The sequence below is a fragment of the Balaenoptera physalus genome (assembly GCF_965194825.1).
Source record: "Balaenoptera physalus genome assembly, chromosome: 14".
NCBI lineage: Eukaryota > Metazoa > Chordata > Mammalia > Artiodactyla > Balaenopteridae > Balaenoptera > Balaenoptera physalus.
In genome coordinates this window covers 83,619,306-83,641,270 of record NC_138893.1, presented here as the reverse complement: position 1 = coordinate 83,641,270, position 21,965 = coordinate 83,619,306, and the positions used below count along the sequence as shown (strand labels likewise).

The window sequence follows — 21,965 nt, the reverse complement described above, 5'->3', positions numbered from 1 at the left end:
AGGTATTCACGTCAGGGGTCATGTCTACTAAAATTTTAAATGTTACATAAATTTTTAAAAATCACATGGGTGGTCATACTTCTGTATGAGTTTTATTTGTTTCAAAATGGGTTTGTCTTATGCTAGAGAAATCACTTCAACCAAATGTAAACCACACGATCAAGATCCATTGCTGGCAGAGCTAGGGAGCTATCTAGTTTCCCAAATTGGACCCCTTAAGCTCAGCACCATCCAGTAACTCACTCTACGCCGGGAATAGACAGTCCCTTCAGTAAAGCTGTCTTTCAATCCTTCCCTGCAGTTGGGGGTGATTTCAAAGTTGGAAGACTGAGCTTCAGGCTGCATGCAAATTAAGAATAAATAGATGTGCTGAGCTCTCAACAAAACATGTAATTAGCAGGTGCTAATTGCGAAATCTGAAAGAAAGGTTTGCTGTGGATACAACATAAAAGTAATAATATATCCAAGGATAACTGAGAGATGACCATAGTTTAGATTTATTTAAGTATGAGACCCTTTCGGTTTTCTTTTCCTTTTCTGAACAAACAGGAGGAAGGATATGGCATTTTTCAAGTTATTAAAATTCATCCTTTTCTATTAACATTCTTGCTAGTTTTATTGAATGTTTAAGGTCTTCTTAATTTGTTTTAATGAAATTTTTTAGCTCATTTTCCTAATGTTTACAAGATAATAAGAAAAATGAAGGGCAAGAAATATAAAGAGAATCAAAGCAGATTTTTTTAAATCCAAAAAAGAAACCTCATTCAAAATGAAAATTTGAAGCTATAATTTCAAAACATACTTATATATCTCACATATACCAGTAGTGGTAGCAGACAACACAATAACATATAAATAGAACATGTATAGGCTACAAGTAGAAATTATTTGTCTACAGAAAAATTCTTTTTATTTATTTAAGCATTTATTATGATACCGAGTGAAATGAAATTGTGAAAAGTCAATCTAATTTAAATTTATTCAAAATTTAAAATTAAAATTTCCTATTTTTTTGCCTTAAAAATTTGACTAATTACAACACCAAACATGACTAAGAAAACATCAGATCTGTTGCTTCCTGTTTTAATACAACAATGACCCTTGGAGGGCTGTCAGAAGTGACTACAATAAAACATAAATTAAGGCTTTACATATCACATTTTCTGCTTTCCAACCACAAGGGAAAGAAATCTAGACTTTCAGTTATTGGGTATAGTCTATAACATTCACATCACTTTCTTCTATTTAATCTGTAATGGGCTTTCAAAAAGTTAACCCAGTATTTACACAAATATTTACTCCAAAAAAACTTAAGTTTTTTTTTAAATATAAAATATTCAATGAGCCAGATTACAGGAATGCTTTACGTATAATTCTTTTTATTTTCATGCAAAATAAAGGCACACTTAATAACACCCTTTCAATTTTGACTTACAGGATTTAAATTCCACCCCTTATAACAATGACTTAATATCTAACGTTACATTCATGTTCAGAATGCACAAAGTACAGCAACAAATGCAGCAAACCTCAAAACAAGGTGCTACAAAGTTGCTTCTACATCAAGACAGACAAGTGTCTGATAGAGTAATTTAACTTAACATACTTTTACAGACATACAGCTAACCTACAGAAAGACAGACAGATTTAGGAAAGCAGCTACATCTGCAGAGGAAGGAAACAGCGTGTTACAGACAGTCAATTATACATAGAACATTTGACAAACACCACAGAAAACAAACTTTGGCATCATTTACCAGGGTACAAAACCTTGCACAAATGTTTTGGCAAGTGAAGTGCATAAGTAATGTTCTGGGGCTCAAGCAGATTGTTAATTCTAAAATTAACATCTGAAAATATAAGCACGGTCTAATACAATTACATAAATTAGAAAGATAAAAAAATAAAAAACTTGGAATTACATTTCCATTTAAGTAATATGGATATCCTTGATTCACATTCTGAAACTGAGGCTTTAAAAAGAAAAGGGTGCATTAGACAAACGAATAAATATTTCAGACATTATGATATGAGTTATTCCCATATCATTTCATGAAAAGCTGAGAGACTGATCATTATTTTCAATTGAAAGGAATACCCATTCTATCATTTTCTGCCCTGGTCAGGTTATTAATCAGATACTACCTATCATATAGTATTCTGCTTGTATCAGCTGCTGAGACAAGAACTAAAAAGCAGAAAGAATTCCCTGCATGCATTATGTGTATTGTTAGCAAAAGAGTGAGGTGTGCCCCAGTCCATCTGAGGCACAGCAAGTTGCATAACATCATTACCACTTTGCAGGGTCTGCCGTCCTCCAGCTAACACTCCACTAGGCAACATCCCTGTGGGAGTCAGGCCCTTGAGTGTCAGCACACTTTCACTCTCCTCCCTATAGCAGAGAGATATAACAAAGATCAGAGACTTCCAACAAGTACTTAGGTTAAAAGAGGAGATGGGGCCCAGATGAGGCCATGTATGTAACTTATGACATTCATTGCTATTACCATATTTTCCTCAATTCCAAGATATACATTTTTCCACGTTCTAAATGTTTCAGATATGAGGGTATGCCATACAACTGAGACATACATTGTTCTTCCTGAAAAGCTTTATTCAATATGTGGTGAGATTCATCACCAATGGGTATCATAAAATTGATAAAATATGGTATTTCATGTCTGATATAAGCAGTTTTGCAAACAAATTTTTAAGGACTAACCCATTCACGTGCACCCTTAAACCTGGTCTTCCTGAATTAACCCCAGGAAGACAATTTATGACTCCAGCAAAAAGGACTTCCTTTATAGATGAGCAAGTTCATCAGGAACACTCTAAAAAGTGTCCCCTCCTCCTTATTATGCTCTAATTTTCAAGTGTAGATCTAATACTTTCATCACAGAAGGACAAGAGATACCAAAGGTGAACAATAATAATCACAAGGGTCAAAAATACTAGTTTCAAAGGGACCTGTGTTCCCCTCTTCAACATGTAAGTATACAACTTCTTTATAGAAAGAATGCTACTATATTGCTTTTAGATATCAAACAGGACACCGCTTATAATAAAGTATAATAAAAGTGATTTCTGTAAAACAAATCATTGGGAAAATATATCATTACCTGAGAACAGAGAAGACCCTTGCCATCTTGCCAATTGCTCGAATTTTGTTTCTTATGATTTCTTTCCGGGCTGCAGCTGAACCTACTTTCAATGGAATAAATAGAAAGAAAGACTCAAGTTTAGGGCATCCATACTTGTACCATTCTATTAGCCTGCTTCACTCTCATCTGAACCAACACCAAGCCCCTCGCCACCAGCTCACATGGAAGAAACTAGATGAACTCATGCCAAAAAGCTTCTCTTTCAATGTTTAGCTCAGCACTGGTCTAATACTGGGATCTGACACAGATACAACTGAAAAGTAATCAGCCAACTTTATCACTCTCACACTACTGACTAACCAGTAAAACAGCAATGGGAAAGAAACTAGAGTCCAACCTGTATCACAAACCAGAGGACAAAAAAATGGTAACAATTCTACAGTCTTTGTTTAATTCTCATGAGAGCCTATGGCATGCAGACTAACAGACTAGAACTGGTCATAACCTTTAGACTTCTGTTTGATTATCATAAAAGCCTTTGACATGCAGGCTGGAAATATCCCATCATACTATGACAAAAGAAGCTTCCTTGCTAAAAGTTGGTCTGAAAACAGTGATATGAAGCAACTACTGGGCAGGTGACCCAGAACGAGGGACCATAGCAGCATTTCAACAATGTACATCTCAACCTCATGGACTAGGTGTCCTCTAAGGTCATGAAAATATATACAAGCTTTTACATCCCTAGGTGAGTATGACACAAGGAGAGTGAGCAATGAGAAAAGACTCCCCAGAAAACATGGCTAAAGAATCACTAATGCTTCATCTCCAAAGGGTTAGCTGCGCTGCCTATCACTGATACAGAAGAGAATATATCAAAATAACTGAATCTTTGCCTGAATAAAGACTCAAAGGTTGTTATCTTCCTTCCCTTGGCCTCCAGAAAGAACAACAACAATCTCAGTCCTGTTATCTCATATACAGCAACTAGAATCACTCTGGACCCAAGAGTGTGGTTCCTTAGAACTGTGCTTCAACATGATGAAAACAAACATATGGAAGCACCGTGGTTGAGGAGAAGGTTAAGGAAAGGCTAAAGACACTAGACCAAAAGGGGCCTTAGGTACACAGAGGTCTGAACAACCAAAAGTCTTTTGGGCTAGAGCATCTTATTTAAAATTCAAGCAGTCCACAAATACATATAATTAAAAACTAAGATGATGACTGGACCTTACTGCAAGGAAACAGAAAAAGAAATCCAATTTCAAAGATGAAAACAAGACATATTTTAGAGAAAATAGGCTCCACAACCATGTTTATGATGCTCTAAGTGTAATATTATGAGTGCTGAAGCATAGCTTTTACAAATCCAAAACTGTGTAGGTCCATGGTACTACACAGGTATTTTTAAGATGCCAAAAAAATTACTTAAAGTCTCAAAATCATAGAACATTGGAATTTGAAGACATTAGAGATACTGCAAAGTTCAATTTCCTCATTTTATAGACAAAGAAACTAACTTTACTAAGTGTCTTGTCCAAGGACATAGGGTAAGTCTGATTCTCTTCAAATAAATTAATATATTTTGTTTTAAAATTGACAGAATTTTTGAAATAGCCAGACTGGGGGAGAGGAGTACGGAGATGGGGGAGGATGGCTGTAATGAGACACATTCACATTTTCAGCCTTCATTTATATATCTATAAAACTGAATGATATGTAAACTATACTGATTTCAAATTAAAAATTCACTGGAATATAAAAACACTTTACAAATCAGGATTTTAAATCAGTCTACAAACACATCATGCATAATATTAAAGTAAATGTCCACAGTAAAATTACTTTGGGGAATCAGACAGACAATCAAACACCCCTAGTCATGCAGGGAAAAGTACAAAACATTACAAATAAGCAAAAGAATGAAATTTTAAAACAAGAGGAATGAAAAAGAGGGAAAAATATTTCCATGCACAGAAAGACAGATATCTTGGAATATGACTTCTAAAAACATCAAATTCTAACTTAGATAAAACTTAAACTAAATTTGCACAAGGCCCAAGAGGACTCTGCATAAATATACTTAATGAATACACAAACTTACATGGACATGAGAATAACTTATGAAGTCATATTTCAAAACAATGTTACTCTGTCTGGTCTGTACCTTTTTTATTGCCATATATGAGCCGTTCTTCAGATGGAGAGTCCAGAAAAAAGGAAGTGAATGATGGAGAAAAGGTGGTTGAGACAAATAAAAAGATAGAGATTTAACTTGGCAGTGGTACTGAAGAATGAATGTAGAAAGAAAGGGAGAAAAATGAAGGTCCTCATATTTGAAATTTGAAAAATGTAGTACTGTAAGATCTGGCAAATAAAGGAGGATGCCACTGGGTAGAGCTCTAAAGGAAAGATTTCTTAAAAGATATGTGTTCAGAAGAAATTATGGACAGAATGACTACAATATTTGATGAAAGTAGACAAATTAGGGACAGAAAAAAACACGTGAAAACACATAAGACTGATAAAAGACTGTGCTATCAACAATCGCACATTTATATTAATACCCTTAAGGAAATGTGTCACCCATGGAAGTATGTTAAGTGAAAGGTAATGACACAAATGAGATACAAACTCATGTGGTTCTTCAAGGACACCAACATCTGCAAAATCTGTAGCATACACAGAGAAATGTAGGTAACTTTATAAACTACCTCAGTGGAAAACCTTACCCACTCCCAATAAAGGAAAGGCTAAGCCTCCCACACTCCATAATAACAAGAGCACACAATTTCTTGAATCAGAATTGTGTAACTTTTGCACATACTCAGGATCAACAGTATGTGCTGTCTGTTCCCAATCCAATCTGGGAGTTTGAGGGACATCTTTTTGCACAAATAGCAACAGATTGTTTCAAAGCAAGTAATAGCTCTTAGAGTAGGCAGCAGAGATGTCTCATTTGAGCTTTCCATTCTAATGCTGAGATACATGATTCCATTATAGGAAATGCAAAGTTTTAGTTTAGTAAAACTATAACACATATGGATTATGTATTTCCTTTACCAAACTCAAGACAAAAGATAAATAACTGAAAGAAACAGTATGCATTCTAAATATCATAGAAATCAGTGTTCAAAAATTCCCTTTAATGATTACATAACACCTCTAAAAGGAACACTATGTGCATTTACACATGCAATATGTTTATGCAAATTTTTGCCTTTAAAAATAAACCCACATGTACATTAAACAATACAGAATACCAAAGGCCATCACTTAAGAAGAAATAGAATCTTATTCCTTTAGCCAATTTCAGCCTTGAATATGCAAAATCTACTCTTTCCTTCCTCCCAGTGGGAAATGTCCAATCCTGTTCTTTCCCTTCCCCCACAGAAAGCTAAACCCTTATTGTGTCTCCACAGCAATCCCCAACCCAACAAGTTTTCTTTCTAAGTCAGATTTCTTCCCAGGCCCAGTCCATAGCATGGTCCCACTGCTGAGTAGGAAAAGGGGAAGGAGAGGAGAGAAGGTATGCTATCATGCTCAAAGGAAAGAAGAAAAGATAGGGTTAAGGGGAAGAAATAAGGGAATATGTATAAGAAAGGGAAACAAATGTAGTTCCAGTAGCTCTTTTCCCTATCCCATCCTAGTATCTATCCTAAACTCCTCCCCTTTCCTCCATTCCTCAAGGTTCTTTCTCCCCCAAACCACTCTCATTCCTTGATGCAAACTCCCAGACCCATACTCTTAAAATTTTCTTGGCATCTCTGCTCTTAATACTTGGTAGTGTAAGGGTGAAGAAATGTGGAGTAATTGCACCTGCCATGCTGGCAGTGAAGGGAGATCTATTTCTAGTATTCAGAGCTGGAGCTCAGTGTATTTTCCCATAGAAACATTGTCATAAATGGTGCTTACGAATTTTTTAAATTACTTAAGAGTGGGAAAGAATTTTCATCCTCTCTATTCCCTCAATCTATGGAAGAGAAGATTTTGAGAAGTTAGGTGACTTTCCCAAGATTACACAGCTAGTATAATGGTAGCACCAAGACACCTGAACCACTGATTCTTGTCACTAAACTACAGTGCCTCTTTAATGATCAAATTTGATTCATCTCTGGAGTGTAAGAATGATGTAACAAGTTGATAAATAAGCATAATTTATCATTAATAGGAAAAATGTTGATAAGATACATAAAATCTCATTAGAAGGAATATAATAAAATTTTATATTTACTCCTGGTTGAATTCCCAAAAATGATTCAGTGTCTATCTTCTTATAAATCATCAGTATCTAAACCAAGTACTATATTAGACTTAACATGGAAACCTTTTCCCTTTTTACTATAGAAAGAGGACTAAAGCATCACCTATCACTACTCCTATTTAACACTATTAACAATATTGATACAAACTTTTTGAAGAAAAAGAAATAAAAGGTAAAAATGTAGAAAATAAACAATATCAGCCTTATGCAAATGACATATTTTTTAAAGTTAAGGAAAACAAAAATTACCGTAGGAAGTAATTCTGCTGATCCAACTTGTTGAACATAAGATAAACCCACAAATATATAATTCCTTTATACAGTCAGAAAATATAAGAGAGATACCAGTTGCAATAGTAATAAGAACATAAAATACTGAAATATTAATTTAACTTGGTAATAACAGATTTTTCCCAAAGAAAAACTATATAATTTTAAATAAAATAATTATATATTAAATATATTAAAAGGAGTAATTATAGTAAATGAACTAATTATACAGAGCAAGAGATTTTGATCTTAGTTTAGAAAATTAAATATTTTTTTAAAACTTCCTAGATTCAGATACAGATTTAATGTAACACCAATTAAAACTCCTACTAGATAGTTCACAGAATTTGACAAATTAACAGAAAACTCTATTGAAAAAATCAGTGGAACATGTACAAAAATTATTTCATTATATTATTGATCATTACATCAATACCTATAACATTATGAAGTAGGAACTATTATCTTCATTTTGAAGATAAGAAAACTGAGGCTCAGAAAGGTTAAGTAACTTGCCCAAGGTCACATAGCCATTATGAGGAACTAGAATCTGAACCCAGAACTAGTCTCACAACAGTGATTGCAGAACAGGGGAAATAAATATTTAATTAAAACTATTTAAAAATTTTATGGAAAAGACAGATATGATGAAATATGTTAGAACTAAAAGCTTCTACAAAATATCAGAGAGGATTAAAATAAGGAAAAATTAATATTATTCATTAAATCTTATTATCCAAACAAAAAAAGAACTGATATAAGTTAATTTATTTCAATGAACAAAACTATAAACCAGAGTAAAAGCACATCCCTGCCTGCCACCAACAGATGGCACTAGCAGACACTTGTATATAGTCACTTTGTGCTTTCAACAAATGGACTTAAAACTGTGGTTAAGAATCAAACCTGTTTGTAAGTAGAGAAATTTCTAAACAGTGTTTACTCAGATTTTACTTGTTAAATGGTCACTTGATAGGGACAGTTTACATAGTTGGGAAAGCAGATAGTAATTTCTCCCTTAGCATCATTAGAATTCAAAGAAATGTAAATTAAACCGACTGTAATTTATAGCCACCAAGCAAAATAAGTAAAAACAACCAAAACCCAATTAGGTGGGCCTGTGAAGAAATACAGGTCTATAGATTCATTGCTAGAAACACTTCATATTGGTCCAATTCTTATGCAAAGTAATCTGGCAGTTCATAGCTAAAATAATGAAGCTAAAACTCTTCATTCTCTTTAACTCTGTAATTCTCTTCAAGAAATTTATTCCAAAAAGGAAAATTAAAACTATTCTATGAATATGTTTATTGCATGCTATTCATAATAAAAATAATTTAAAGCAACCCAAATGCCAAACAATATAATATTAACTACAAAGATTATGGTATATTAATATACTTAGAAATATGTAGGTATCGAATTTTACCAATATGTAGATTATGTTTAATACATGGAAACATTTATATACTAATTAAAACTATGAAAAGTATGCTGCAACAAAGATGTGAGGGGCATATGGAAGGGAATAAAGAGTTTTCAGCTTACAAACTTTCTGTTTTTGTTCATTCAGTTAATTAATATAAATATTTAAATTTAAGTTCTAAATAAAAACTTCAGAACATAAAAATAAAAGTAATTTTGTTTCTATCGTATTAGTTTATACTATAAATGTGCATTAGGTACATAGGCTGGTTGGCTTACATAAGAACTAACAACCATGTATAACTTTGTATGGAAAAAATGCTTGCTGAATCTTAAGCTAAACTAACAAGTGGTCTCTTAGAACATAACCACTCATAAATTGAGAACAGCTTACTTTGATTTTTGAAAGGAAGAAGTGACAACGGCATTGGGTATTCAGGTATGTTTCTGATGCACTAAGAATACAGTACGAAGGAAACAAAAAACATTTTTATCCTCCCTTCTCTAAGTAGTGTCCATATTCATGAAGAACCACATTCTTTTAGCACTTCAATTTTCCTTTCCTTCTGTTCTTTCTTCCAGATTTCCCCTTTCCCTAAATTCATTTTCTTCCCCATACCAACAGAAAAAAAAAATTACTGAAATGATTTTAAAATCTTAAAATAAATAATATCTGAAAAAGTGACTTGTCACTTATCAAATAGCATAGCCATTTGAGAGCAATGACTATATTTTACAAGAGTATATTAAAACTGGGCAGTTAAAAGATACTATTTCACAATAAAAAACAGTAAAATGAATAGTCATACCATCAAACTGGTCTTCTCCTTCAGTCATAAGTTCATCATCAGAGCAAATACTCAGAACATTTACCAACATTTCTGTCACTATTAAAAAAAAAAAGTTACACATTAGTTTATCATATTCAACTATCTATATGTATACAGGGCAACTATTTATATAAATGATCCAAGAAGACAAACATATTCTGATAGCAGAAATGATGGAATTAAAAGCTATAAGGGCTTTCAAAATGAAAGAAATTAAGTGGCTAACAAGCTTGAGAGATTCCTTATGGAATAAGTTTTCAGGTCTCTCAGGGAAAAAAAAAAAAAATGAAGCCCCCACAGGGATAAGAACAGGGATGAATAACATCTAAATACATACATTTAAATTCTTCATTTATGGATACAGCATTAAGGAGTAAGAAAGGGACTTCCCTGGTGGTCCAGCGGTTAAGACTCCATGCTCCCAATGCAGGGGGCCCGGGTTCGATCCCCAGTCAGGGAACTAGATCCCGCATGCCGCAACTAAGACCCGGCACGGCCAAGTAAATAAATACATATTTTTTTAAAAAAAAAGGAGTAAGAAAAAACCATGGCACAGTTCCACTGTTTCAAAAAGTTTCAGGATTCAATCTTTTAAAAACTGGCTCCAGCAGTTCCCCTGAACTTAATTCTTAAGACTACTAATGACTATCTAACAACTGGAACCCATGGTTCTTTCTTAGGCTTAATTCTCCTTCACCGTTCTATATATTTTTTGCCTTCTCTTTTCCCTTGGTTTCCAGGATTCTACTTTTCTGGTTTTTCTACCTTTCAGACTATTTTTCCCGCAAATTTGGACATTCTCAAGATTCTCTCTGCAGTCCTGTTGTTTTTATATGTTCAATCTCTTGGTGATTCCATCCATTACTATATATTTTCAACTATCACCTTTTGAAGATGATTCCAAATTCTTTATTGCCAGTCTCGACCTCTCCTTCAATCCCTGGATTTCCTTGCTGGTTTTATTGCCAACTGTCTCAGACTATTTGTATATCGTCTGTTTCCCCTACTAAAATGAAAGCTTCATGAGTGCAGGGTGCTGTTCTGTTTACTGCATCCCCAGAGCCTGGTACCATGCCAGGCACACGAGAGGCATACAGTAAATATCTGACAAATGAGTAAATTAAAAAATTAAAGGTATAAGCAAATTTCAATTAATAATAAAAACGCCTATTGAATATTAGCCCCTGGAGGTCCTGATGGCACCTTGAAATGGACACATTCAAACAAAATTCAATACTGCCCCTATTATTTCCCCTATAGTATATTAATAGCACACCACATGTCAGGCACTGTGCTAAAGCTCTGGGATTCAGATATAAAAGGTCCAGTCTCTACTCTGCAAAAGCTTACTAACTACTAAGGATACATAGTTATATACATACATATTGTATCACAAAAAAGTGATGAGCACTGTGCTGTAAGTACGCAGAGTTATGCACAAGATCTGCTGACGAAAAGAAGGCTTTTGGGACTTCCGTGGTGGAGCAGCAGTTAAGAATCCACCTGCCAATGCAGGGGACACAAGTTTGATCCCTGGTCCGGGAAGATTCCACATGCCGCGGAGCAATTAAGCCTGTGTGCCACAACTACTGAGCCTGCACTCTAGAGCCTGCAAGCTACAACTACTGAGCCCGCATGCCATGACTACTGAAGCCCACGCACCTAGAGCCCGTGCTGTGCAACAAGAGAAGCCACCACAATGAGAAGCCCGCGCACCACAACGAAGAGTAGCCCTCGCTCACTGCAACTAGAGAAAGCCCACGTGCAGCAATGAAGACCCAACGCAGCCAAAAATAAATAAATAAATTTATAAAAAGAAAGACAAGAAGGCTTTTGGTAGAGGAATCATGAAGTAGAAATTTGCCAGGTGGAGAGGGCAGATAAAGCATTCTAAACAGAAGTTAGAAAAAGTAAGAAGAAGTCATATAGATCAGTGGAATAAAACTGAGTCCAGAAATAAAACCTCACATTTAAGGTCAACTGATTTTCAACAAGGGTGTCAAAACAATTCACTGGGGAAAGAATAGTCTTTTCAACAAATGGTGCTAGGACAACTGGATATCCACATACAATAGAATGAAGTTGGACCCCCACTTCACACAACACACACACACACACACACAAAGTCAAAAAGGATCAAAGACCTAAATGTAAGAGCTAAAACTATAAAGTTTTTAGAAGAAAACATAGGAGTAAATCTTCATGAGTTTGGTAATGGTTTCTTAAATATGACACCAAAGCATAAGCAACAAAAGAAAAAATAAAGAGGACTTCATCAAAATTAAAAACTCTTGTGCTTCAAAGAACATCACCAAGAAAGTGAAAAGACAATTCACAGAACAGGAGAAAACATTTGCAAATCATATATCTGATAAGGGACTTGCCTCTATAATATACAAAGAACTCTTACAACTCAATAGTAAAAAGACAAATAATCCTTTTAAAAATGAATCCATTTAGAAATAAACATTTCTTCAAATAAGATATGCAAATGTCGAATAAGCACATAAAAATATACTCAACATCATTATTCATTAGGGAAATGAGATACAATTTCATATCCAATATGATGGCTATAATAAAAAAAAGATACATAATAACAAGTGTTGGCGAGGATATGGAAAAACTGGAAACATTACACACTGCTGGTAGCATTGTAAAATGGTATAGCTGCTTTGGAAAACAGTTTGACAGATCCTCAAAAGGTTAAACATAGAGTTATCATATGACCCAGCAATGCTTACTCCCAGTTACATACCTAAGAAAAATGAAACCATATTGTACAGGAATGTTCATCGCAGCATTATTCATAGTAGTCAAAAAGTGGAAACAACCAAATGTCCATCAGCTGATGAATGGATAAATAAAATGTATATCCACACAATAGAATATTATTTGGTCATAAAAAGGAATAAAGTACTGTCATGCTACAACATGGATAAACCTTGAAAACATTATGGAAAGAAGCCAGTCACAAAAGACTACATATTGCATGATTCCATTTATATGAAATACCCAGAATAGGCAAATTTGTGGAAATAGTGAGTAGATTAGTGGTTGCACAGGGCTGGAAAGAAGATGTGGGGGGAACTGGGGAGTGAATGCTAATGGACACAAGGTTTCTTTGGGAGGATGGTGAAAATGTTTCAAAACTGATTGTGGTGATAGATGCACATCTCTGAATATACTAAAAACCATTGAATTACACAGTGTAAATAGGTTAAGTGTATGGTATTTGAATTATACCTCAATAAAGCCGTTATGAAAAAATAAAGAAAAAGTAAGAAGGCATGAAACTTAAAGAGCATATAGTACATTAAGGAAGTTGGCTGGGCTGTTTCATACCTGGAACATAGAGAACGTGAAAGAAAAAGACAAAAAGTGAGGCTGAAGAGAAAGTAGGGAAGGTCCAAAGACCGCATGTGACAGGCTAAGGTTTATCCGGAAAGTTACCAGAGTCATTTACGGATACTAAATAGTAGCTTTTAAGTGTGTAGTGCTTTCCATCTAGAAGCTTAGCTGTGAAGGAAAGGCAAGAGAATCATAGCACAGTAGTAGCCAATGAAAGATATCAGATAAAGGAAATGTTATTTATTTTTTATTTAAAGATCAGATAGATTTGAACAATTTACAAAAGAGCTTAGCAGAGAGAGTTTGAAGATATAGAAGATGTAAATAATAAAGTAAGTTTCCTGAAAAAGCAGAAGGGTAATGAAATATAAGGACAAGTTAGAAAGGCTAGCCCTGGAGAGAAGGGTCACATCTTCAACAGGATAAGAATTCAAGATGAGTGCAGTTTATTGGGAATTCCCTGGTAGTCCATTGGTTAGGACTCCACACTTTCACTGCCAAGGGTCCGGGTTCAATCCCTGGTTGCGGAACTAAGATCCCTGCAAGTGGTGTGGCACGGACAAAAAAAAAAAAAGACTGTAATTTATAAAGCAGGGGAACAGTCAGTACAGAAAGCTCCCATTAATGGTACGTGTTCTCTCTGAGAGTAACGGAAGTGGCTAGAAAAAGAAAATGTTTAAGTAAAAAAGATAAAATTTTAGAATATATCCTAACAGAAATGAGTGAGGAGGCAGACTAGTGACATAAAGGATGTTTGGGTACTACTGAGAGCCTAGCTAATGCTAGAAATCAAAGGGTGGTACCAAATCATAAGGCTGTATAAATATCTCCAACAGTGTTTTATATGTTGACTGTAAGAACGGAAAAAATGGATAGTTAGACTTTACTGGGGCTAACATTTATAGAACAAAGTCGAAAAACGAGAGAAAGGAGTTTGGGGGTGTGTTAAGAAGAAAGAGAGGCAAGGGGGGACCTGACTAAAAAGAAAACAACATGGTCAAAGGCCTAGCAATTCCAGTGAAGATGAAGAGAAGCTATAACTGAAGTAAGGGGTTGCTAGAATAACAGAAGTTTCATCAGAGTGTGTTAATAGCACTATCATTACCAGACTCAACACATCCAAGCCATCTTCAACCATTCCCTCCTCTTAAACATGCAATCTTGTTAAGTCTCACTGATTCTTTGACAGTTCTTGCAGTTCTCCCATGCTCTCCATTCCTAATGCTAACAGGGTTTCATTATGTTTCCACTTGACTCCTGATGAAGCTTCACAACAGGTCTCCCAATCGCTAGTCTTCCTTCCAGTTCACTTCACCAGAGTAATTTTTCTAAATGACTATCATGATTATATTCTGTTGCAGTTGCTTCCCACTATTTATCAAAGTTCCAGATTCTCTGTTTAAGTGATCAAGATCCCCCTGATCTAACCCTGACTTAACTTTTCATTCTTTTTCTACTACTGTCCTTCATACATCTTACTTGCTAATCTAATTGAACCCCTCAACATTTGTCAGTGACGTTATGCTTTCTTCCTTTCAGACTCAGGCTTCGGAAGTTCTCTCACCTAGAATTCTCTTGCCCACATCTACCAGCACAATTCCACCATTCTTTAAGGCCCAGTTCAAATGCTACTTTAATCTCTCTGACAGATATAATCTCCTCTCTCCTGTTAATTCCTATAAAACTATGCTTGTCTTGGAGCGCTTACCATATTACATTTTATCATTACTTATGTATCTTTAGTCCCCTATTAATCTGCAGAGACCCAATATCTTACTTGTATTTTTGTATCCTTAGTACCTTGAATAAAACAGACTTTCCAAAAAAATCTAATAAATGAACAAATCCTACATGTATGACCTTCTACGGAAGATCACACCATGCTGAACTCTCTGAAACAGAGGTTCTTAAATTGGGGCCAATAAGCCTGAGTGGGGTTACCAATCCACTTCAGATCTGTAAGCATCCTCAAAATGTTACATACGTACAGATGGTACATATATTTCGTACATGAAATTTTCTGGAGGAAAAGTCTGTAACTTTCACCAGATTCTCAAAAGGGTTTTGTATTAAGAAATTAATAAATGTATTTGTGTACTTTAATTTTTTTTAAAAGAGTCCTTATCTTTGAGATTCATTCTAAAATATTTATAGATACAAAAAATAACAGCTGAGATTTGATTCAAAATAATTGAGGTGTGGGATGGGGAGTAGTGGATGGGGATATAAATGACACAGTATTGGCCATGATTTGGTAACTGTCGAAGCTGAGTAATTGGTACATAGGAATTCATCATATTATTCGCTCTACCTTTGTATCGTGCTGGAAATTTTACAACATAACATTTTTAAAAAACGAAATAAAAAGCCCCCAAAAGGCTAAAAAACACTACTTTCATCTAACTTTGGGATTAAACCAGCCTCCAAGGAAGCCTCTGGCTTAGTTAGGTTAGTTGCTTCCCAGGGACTAGATCAGAGTCAAATTGGCTTTTTCGATGTGGAATCAAATGAAGTGCCATTTGCTGCTTTTCACACCAAAAGAAAATTTTCATTAGAATGAAGAAGTAGTTAGGCTATTTAAACAGCTAACATGTATTAAAATGGAAAACTAGGCAAAGAGTTTGAGAAAATTTTCTTACTGTGCTCAACACTGGTTAGGATTCTATTTGCGTATCATGTTCAAATCTGAGATTCCCATTTTTAGAAAGATATGAATAATTTAGAGAAGATCCACAGAAAAACAACAAAAATGGTCAAAGGGTTTGAACACGTCCTCACAATAGCTAAGATGATTCAGAGTGGCAAAAAAGAACAGAAGATCACTGAGTAGCAGACTTCAAATGTAGGATCCCTGAATCCCACTGTTCTTCACTTATGAGAGAGCCACAGAAACTAGATTAAATTTTCTCATTTCTCAAAAGGAGTTAGACTACATGATTGTTAAGTATACTATGAGATCTAAAATTCTATGATGTCCTGGTTTTTGATAGGTGCATTCGTTGAGAAAACCTATTATCTTCTCTCTCCTTGTTTGAATACTCATAGCATAAACATTTAGATTAGATATAATGAAATATTTCCTTTTTTGTGGAGGCATCAGAAAATCAAATTAGAAATATCCATTCTCCTCCTACCTTATCTTCCCTGCTCTCCCCACACCCCACCCCACTCATACTACATTAAAATAGTTGTGTTGCAACTATTCTCCTCCTGGAGGCAGGAGAATGAGCAAGATGAATTCTTAAATTTCCTTCAGCCTGATGATGCTATCATTGAACTATTTCTCATATACCAAAGATAGAAGGTTATAAGTGTAATGCATCCCTTGCACCTAAGCCCTTTACTGGCCCCCTTCTCAAATGCTAAAGTGGGTAATTCTATCTCCATATTAATGTTGACCTACGGAATAACTGACAAAGACCAAAGGCAATCTGCAAAAAACCTGTTTAACATACACAGTTTAAGTATTAACTCTGAATTGCAGAACGAAAAATTGCCTTGGCAGAAGTAACATATCTCAGACAGGAAGGAACATTTTGTAACACAGAAGAGGTGAGAAAAAATAGAGAGGGATATAGAACAAAATGTTTTACAATCATGTCTGTACTCTAATATTCTTATATTCCACGTATGGAAACTGAGGTATTGCCTCGTGGGAAAATTAACACTAAAATGGAAAAAGAAGAATGTGATAAAGTAAGGAAATCTTAGGAACTCTATAGAACTAGAATAAAATACAAAAACAAAATCTCTTAAATAGCATTTATTTTTTTAAAAAAGCCTATTAAATACATAGTAATAGGAATCTCTAAATTATCAGAAAAGCATTACCAGTAAAATTGTATACATATTTTCTTATATAGGAGAAGAAATATTAGGTCAGAATCTGAATTTCTCTTTATCATTTCTGAGAGTACAGAACTGCTAAAAAAAATGACTAATATTGCCTCAAATGAGGCCTATTAAATTCTCCCATGAATTGCCATGACATCCCCAAAAGTGGTGTTAAAATATGTAAAAGTGTCCATTCCAAAGCAAAGCTATCCCTCTTTTCCTTCATAAAATATTTAAGCTAAAGAAAAAAAGAAAGAAAACCCAACAGCTGAAGACAACATCAGGTTATTTATAAGTCTTCTCCCAGTCCTCCAGACACCCTCACATGGGGGCTGTAAACAGCTAACTAAAATATCTTTGAGGCTCTCATATCCACACCCACTGACACAAGTAGAGCTGTAGCCACAGTGAAATTAGACTTCAGCTTCCTTTAGCAAGTAGTATATGCCTGCAATAGTAAACTGGAGTAAATGTAACAGTAATAAAACAATTTTTTTTAAAATAAAAATCATACCTTTTTCTCCAACAAATGGTAAAGACCATGTGAAGACATCCATAAAATTGGGCAACCAGTAAGGATGTGGAGAACAGTTAAATTGTCGAATATTCATCACATTATTTTCATACTTTAATACAGCAGCTGCAAGATAAGTCTGAATGTCAATGTAACAATTTGCCTTTAGCTCTAAAAGTCTAAAACACATATAAGCAGAAAATATCTTTTTAAGGGGGTGGGGAATCAAGGGGTGAGTAGAACGAGGGCTAGTAGAGGGAGGTAGGAATTAATTTTTAGTAGTAGCACACTTTTGCTTTTAACACACTTTTATGTAGAGCATAGTCAGATCTTCACTTGTTATTATTAATGAAATTCCCAGTCTTTCTCAAATGTTTGTTTTACTTTATAATCCAATGATAAACATGCACTTTTACTAAATCCAAAATTGTGAAAACTCAGTTTTTAGAGGAAACACAGAATGACAATGAACAATTTTCTAGGTTTAAAATTTCATACAAGTTGGAAGAATTTAAGAGGGTCTTTTTAGTTGCAGGAACCTGAAAAGGACAGCTAAATGGAAATAAAGCAAGAAAAAAAAAAACAGAAAAGAAAAAAAAGTTGGAACATTTTATTTATGAATGTAGGAATGTACTTATTTCATGTATTGTAAGAAATCAAATGAAACTACTACAAAAAATATTTTACTTCATATAGAAAAAAATTCCATTAAAATACCAAAAGAGAAAATATTATAACCAAATAACCCACAGGTAACATACTCTTCTCAATTTCAGGTATCTTTCTAATGTTTCATAAGTTGATATAAACAATACCTTAAATTAACCTGACATAGATTTCAGTCACTAGTTATATTATTTTATGGGACACTGGACTAGATGGGCTAGATTCTAATCTAAGCTACAGCATATACTAGCTGTGCAATAGTTAGCAAATTATTTAACTAATCTGTTTCTCATTTATAAAATAAGACTAATATGTTCACCCTGCCTACCTCAGAAGTCTAAGGTCAGAGAATGTATTTCACATGAAAGTACATAAAAGTATAAAATGCTTTGTAGATACTATAATAATTATGTGGTTACTTTTTTTTTTTTTTTCATTTTAATGTAAAGCACTGAAATGTAGATGTTAAATTCCAAGATCTGGCATTCTAGCTCATACAGAGTCAAAAGTAATATGTTTGTTTCCCTTATGAAATTCCCATGAAATAAACATATTTTAAATTTAGCCTCAGAAATTAAGGGCTGATACCAAGCGTTCGGCTTTAAAAAAGAGAATCTAGAAAATTGCCTTACAGATGGAATGAAACATTACAAACATATCCCATACCATGTAAGCACTCAAGTCATTAACACTATGTACAGAATCAGAACTACCAAGAGACATTTGATTCTGACAAGACAGATTCAATGGTTTGAGTTTCTTTTCTGAGTACTAAGAAAAGTGATCCCTTAACCTCCTGAGTTAAACTGACGAAGGACAACCAGTAAGGCAGTAATCAACCGAGCACTGAACACTAGCTCCTTTAGTACTGACAAGGGGAGGTTACAGGTAGAAAGTTAAATGTAACAAATCAGTTCTGAGGATGGCATCCAAACTTAGATATGTTCCTCTTCAAAAATGAAGCCATGCTTCATTAGGTATCTTTATAGAAGCGTCAAAATGTATAAACCAAAATATAATTTTAAAGACTATTTTAGCACTGGCATAATCCTTGGAGGCTGCAATGATACTAGCTTCTAAAGATTACCAACTCAGTTAATGTCAATGGTATGGTTGTTTTGGTAATTAATATAGTATGGAGTTCTTGTAGCATACTCTGTATCCAAGTTATTATACAGCTTGCTACTGTCTGATCTCAGGCAAATGTTTTAATCTTTTAACTATCATCTATACTCTTCCAAAAACTCTTATTCCACTCCTCTTTTGAACTCACACCACAACCCATATTTAGCAACGACCTCATTATTTCTCTAAATGTACTTTTAAAAGTCTTTAACCTTCTGTTCTTTCCTCCTGGTACAACCACTCCAGTCTGACCCTTGAAACTATGGCATAGTCAACTGAATTCCAGACATGTCAAGACAGAATAGAAGCTGGCTTCTTAATTTCCTCTTCTGAAAATGTGAACTACATAAACATACTCAAGCTCATCTTCAGTGTCCCTGGCACACACTTAACTAGATTAAGATCCTTTGGTATTATCTCTCAATAAACTGTGTTCAAAGTTAAAGTAAACCCAGTTATTATAGACAGAGCAAATTTGGAGGGAAGGGGCAGGGGGAACAGGAACCACTAGAACAGAAGGTAAATTAAAAAGACATAAGAAAAAAGGAAGAAAGATCAGTAAAAAGAAAGGAAAGGGAAGAATGTATCCCTGAAAAGGAGGTCAGATTGACTTAATCAAAGCCTCAACTACAAATCATCGTGGGGCAGTAGAGATAAAAGTAGGGAATAAGAAAGGGAAAGAAAACCTAGATCAGTGAACATAAAACAAGAGACATGATAAACAACTATACGGTACAAATACATGAAATGGTCAAAGCAGCAACAGCAGCTTTATGCAAACAAGAAAACATTCTCTTGACTATAAGGGGGAAGATTTAAGAAACGGGAGTTTGAGAAAATCATGTTTATTTTTGCTTGACGTAGTTACCTCAGAACATTCTTTCACAAGGCAGCTTTTGTGAATGACAAGTTGTGGAATGGTTACATATGACTTAAGTTTCACATTTTGGATTTTTATTTCTTGCCCTCTCCCCTCCCTTATATCTTATACTTTTTTATAATGAGATTTGGATAGTTACAGTTTCAAACAATACCCCTTTTCTATTATATTTTCAAAAAAATAAGTCAATTCATATATTAAGTCGTTTAACAATTTTTTTTATCAACAACATCTTACCTTTATTATTGTAGACATCTAAGTAATTAGGTGCCGAAAAAATTGTTATTAATGAAGGGAACCCTGTAGTTTGACTTTTTCTGTACATTCTATAGCTGCAAAACAAATAGCTTAATATGCATCGTAAAGCATCAATCATGGTTACTAAGTTTGATTTGTACATAAGGTGTTAATTTGGGTCAGGGAAACAGAATTCTTACCCTGCATCTTGAGCTTCATGAGCTCTAATAATCGATAACAAATTATTGTTTTGCAAAAATTCACACACTGCTGGATAGCTGTGGGGAAAAGAATAAATTAAGTAAAATAATGACTTTCTATATGAAGCATATGCTATTTTAACACCTACAATGTGATTAAACTTGGATATTTTTCCTTACTTATAAAAATAAGAACATCCTCGAACTGTATTGTGACTAAAATGTTCCTGTGATTTTTCATTTCCAAAATCTTCAGAAGGATCAGACCATAGCAAGTCACACATTGGTCCAAATGCAGGTGGCTCTTTGAATCTATCTAACTGTGAAAGAAGAAAAGAAAGAAACAAAGAACAGAAATAACTTGTCAAAAAGTGAGAATGGAATGGACATAGGAAAGTGGTACCAACTTTGAATACTGTCCGTACTACTTTGTTCTGAATGGTTAGAAGATATTTCCATAAAATATCAGTATATTAATTTTTACCATTACCTAATCTTGGCAGTGAAGAGAGGTTGGAAGCTTCTAGTCTCTACCCAACAAAATACTATAAATAGGAATCAACTCTTGGAACTAAAATATATACTCACTCTCCTAATATCATCCAGTGTGTGTATTTCTGGTGAAAGTCCACCATGAACACAAAGAAACTGTTGGTTTAAAAGTGCAGCAAGAGGCAGGCTATCAAAAGCTTCCATACAAGCTTCATAGACTCTTTCTGAATATTTAATTTTACCTAGAAAAAGAAAAAAATTCAATAATTGAAAACTGCATAACTTGTTGATCATTTTGAAAACGTGTGTGTGTATACACACGACTATTAAAACCAAGGCAAGAAAATTAAAGATAAGGGAAACAGCCAAGTGGCAGCCAGGGGTTCAGACTGGGTAAAGGGGTGAGTATAAAAAGGCAGCAGGGAGAAATTTAAGGGACAATAAAACTTTTCTGTATCATGACTGTGGTGGTAGGCAGCTCTATTCATTTGTCAAAACTCAGAACTAAACACCACAAAGAGTAAATTGTACTGCGTAAAAAAATTTTTTAAAAAAAGGCCAGCATCTTGCCCCATAAGAATCAAGAAGGATAAGCAATGTTATTGATCTTGTGAAGACAAAATATTTGCTCTCTCTAAATTTATTTTGTGTATGCAGCAGATAGTCATAAAATGTTACTAAAAATAAATAAGCCAAATCTCTAAAAATAGTTCAACTCTTTACCTTTATAGGCCAAGAAAGGCAAAATTAGAACTAAAAGTTAAAATAGTGTT

At 34.4% G+C, this 21,965-nt stretch overlaps 1 protein-coding gene and 1 pseudogene across 9 annotated transcripts in view; one reads left to right on the top strand and one right to left on the bottom strand.

Annotated features, from left to right (window-relative positions):
* LOC309642703 (protein FAM136A pseudogene) overlaps positions 1 to 21,965 on the top strand; it is a 294,376-nt pseudogene that overhangs the window by 134,689 nt on the left and 137,722 nt on the right. The window lies entirely within an intron of this gene.
* PPP3CB (protein phosphatase 3 catalytic subunit beta) overlaps positions 1 to 21,965 on the bottom strand; it is a 47,761-nt gene that overhangs the window by 5,571 nt on the left and 20,225 nt on the right. For 2 of the 8 annotated variants that reach the window (XM_082424525.1, XM_082424520.1), the window contains exons 5-13: positions 21,289 to 21,434; positions 20,881 to 21,020; positions 20,701 to 20,778; positions 20,501 to 20,595; positions 17,593 to 17,718; positions 9,873 to 9,950; positions 5,272 to 5,298; positions 3,123 to 3,207; positions 2,295 to 2,392 (exon numbers count right to left, since the gene is read on the bottom strand). In XM_082424525.1, the coding sequence (XP_082280651.1) occupies positions 2,295 to 2,392; positions 3,123 to 3,207; positions 5,272 to 5,298; positions 9,873 to 9,950; positions 17,593 to 17,718; positions 20,501 to 20,595; positions 20,701 to 20,778; positions 20,881 to 21,020; positions 21,289 to 21,434 (873 nt within the window). Of the gene's footprint in view, positions 1 to 1,359; positions 2,393 to 3,122; positions 3,208 to 5,271; positions 5,299 to 9,872; positions 9,951 to 17,592; positions 17,719 to 20,500; positions 20,596 to 20,700; positions 20,779 to 20,880; positions 21,021 to 21,288; positions 21,435 to 21,965 lie in introns of those variants that run through there. The other 6 variants (XM_082424526.1, XM_082424523.1, XM_082424522.1 and 3 more) reach the window with 5 other exon arrangements.